This window comes from Saccostrea echinata, unplaced genomic scaffold, assembly GCF_033153115.1.
Source record: "Saccostrea echinata isolate AGI-Se365-2 ecotype Australia unplaced genomic scaffold, CSIRO_AGI_Sech_v1 ptg000072l, whole genome shotgun sequence".
Classification (NCBI taxonomy): Eukaryota; Metazoa; Mollusca; class Bivalvia; order Ostreida; family Ostreidae; genus Saccostrea; species Saccostrea echinata.
Window position 1 is genome coordinate 2,575,637 of NW_026889821.1, and position 1,667 is coordinate 2,577,303.

The window sequence follows — 1,667 nt, forward strand, 5'->3', positions numbered from 1 at the left end:
GTGAGTAATACTCAGTCATTGTTTGTTCCAAGTATTCATGATTTGGAGAGTCAAACGAGTAATAATAATAGCAGTATCAGCCTCAATGCACAGCATTCAACACCAACGGTAATGGCACCCTCGCCTTCTGTAAACTTTCAGAGCAGTTGTCAAGGAAATAATTTTCAAGAAAACCAATTCGTTCCTTATGGGCCTCCTGGGCCACAAAGTCATTTTGCTGGGTATTTATCACCAATACCAAACCCTCAACAACAGCATTAGCAGTATCAGCATGTTGATATTCTTGAGACTTTGAAAATTATGTCGAATAAATTAGAACAAGTATCAACTAAGCTAAACAAATTAGACCACATTGAAAAGAGACTCAATGAACTGGAACGAAATGCCGTAAATGTCAACACAGAGTTAAAAGAGATGAAGGTCAAGGTTAACGGTGTAGAGGAGTGTGTGACACATATCAGTAAACAATACGATGACCAAACGAGGGAAGTTAAAGAAATGAAAAAATCTGTAAGTAACATAAGAAATGAAAATGAAGTCATCTTGAATGAATTAGAAATAGTGAGGAATAAATTCGAGGATTTGAACGAACGCCATTTAGATCTACAAACTAGATCTATGAGAGACAATCTCATATTCAGTGGTATACCGGAGACACAAGACGAAAATACAGAGGAGGTACTGAAAGAGTTCATAAGCTCAGAAATGAATATCACAGAAGCTCCACAGTTCCATAGGGTACACCGAATAGGGAAGAGATTAACGGATAAACACAGACCAACCGTCGCAAAGTTCGTGCTGCATAAAGAAAGAGAAAAAATAAGAAAGGCCGCCCCATCAACCTTAGAGGGAAAAGCATTTGGAGTTAATGAGCAATTCCCCAAGGAAATTAACGAGCGCAGGAAAGTCCTATACCCTCACTACAAAAAAGCAAAAAAAAACTTGGAAAGAAGGCTGTGATGATTGTGGACAAACTTTTCGTAGAAGGTAAACAAGTCTTTCCACCAGCAGATAGATCTGTGGCTGATCCAGGTTCCGATAACGTTCCCTATGTAGGTAAACCACGGAGAGCAACAACAAATAATAGAAAATGAAAGTAAAAACTCTTCAAGTAACTCTCTCAAACCAAAAGACGCATCTAGAGTAAGATTGATATCCATTAATGCATGTGGGTTAAATTCAAAACTCCAATCTCCTGATTTTCTTGATTTTATAAATAAATATGATATAGTGTGCCTTACAGAAACAAGAACAGATAAAGCTGACATAATCGACATTCCTAATTTTAGTGCATTTTGTAAGCATAGAACAAACTTGTCATTTCGGAAATCTGATGGAATAGTTGTGTATATTAGAAATTCAATTGCCAAAACCTGTAATATTATTAATAATGAATGTGACAATGTACTTTGGGTCCGAATAGAAGGTAAAACATTTGGGATCGATGACCATTTATTAATAGGTACAGTCTATATACCACCTGTATACTCCAGATTTTCATCTAGTGAAATATTTGAAGATATCGAAAATGAAATTTTTAATATATCTACAGAGAATAAATGTATTTGCTTACTTGGTGACTTTAACTGTAGAGTCTCAACTCTCAAAGAATTTAATGATTGTGATGAACCTTTTGTTCAAACCCATGATCGTGTGTCTGATACTGA

General features: G+C 35.9%; 1 protein-coding gene across 1 annotated transcript; it reads left to right on the top strand.

The window, feature by feature from the left end:
* The first annotated feature begins 300 nt into the window (after positions 1 to 300).
* Positions 301 to 960, top strand: LOC133176263 (myosin-2 heavy chain-like). Its single transcript, XM_061311412.1, has one exon. It carries the CDS (start codon positions 301 to 303, stop codon positions 958 to 960), a length of 660 nt encoding a protein of 219 aa, XP_061167396.1.
* Positions 961 to 1,667: the final 707 nt, after the last annotated feature.

Bases quoted from the DNA above. Each gene is read 5' to 3' on its own strand.
- LOC133176263 (XM_061311412.1), top strand. From the start codon at position 301: ATGTCGAATAAATTAGAACAAGTATCAACTAAGCTAAACAAATTAGAC.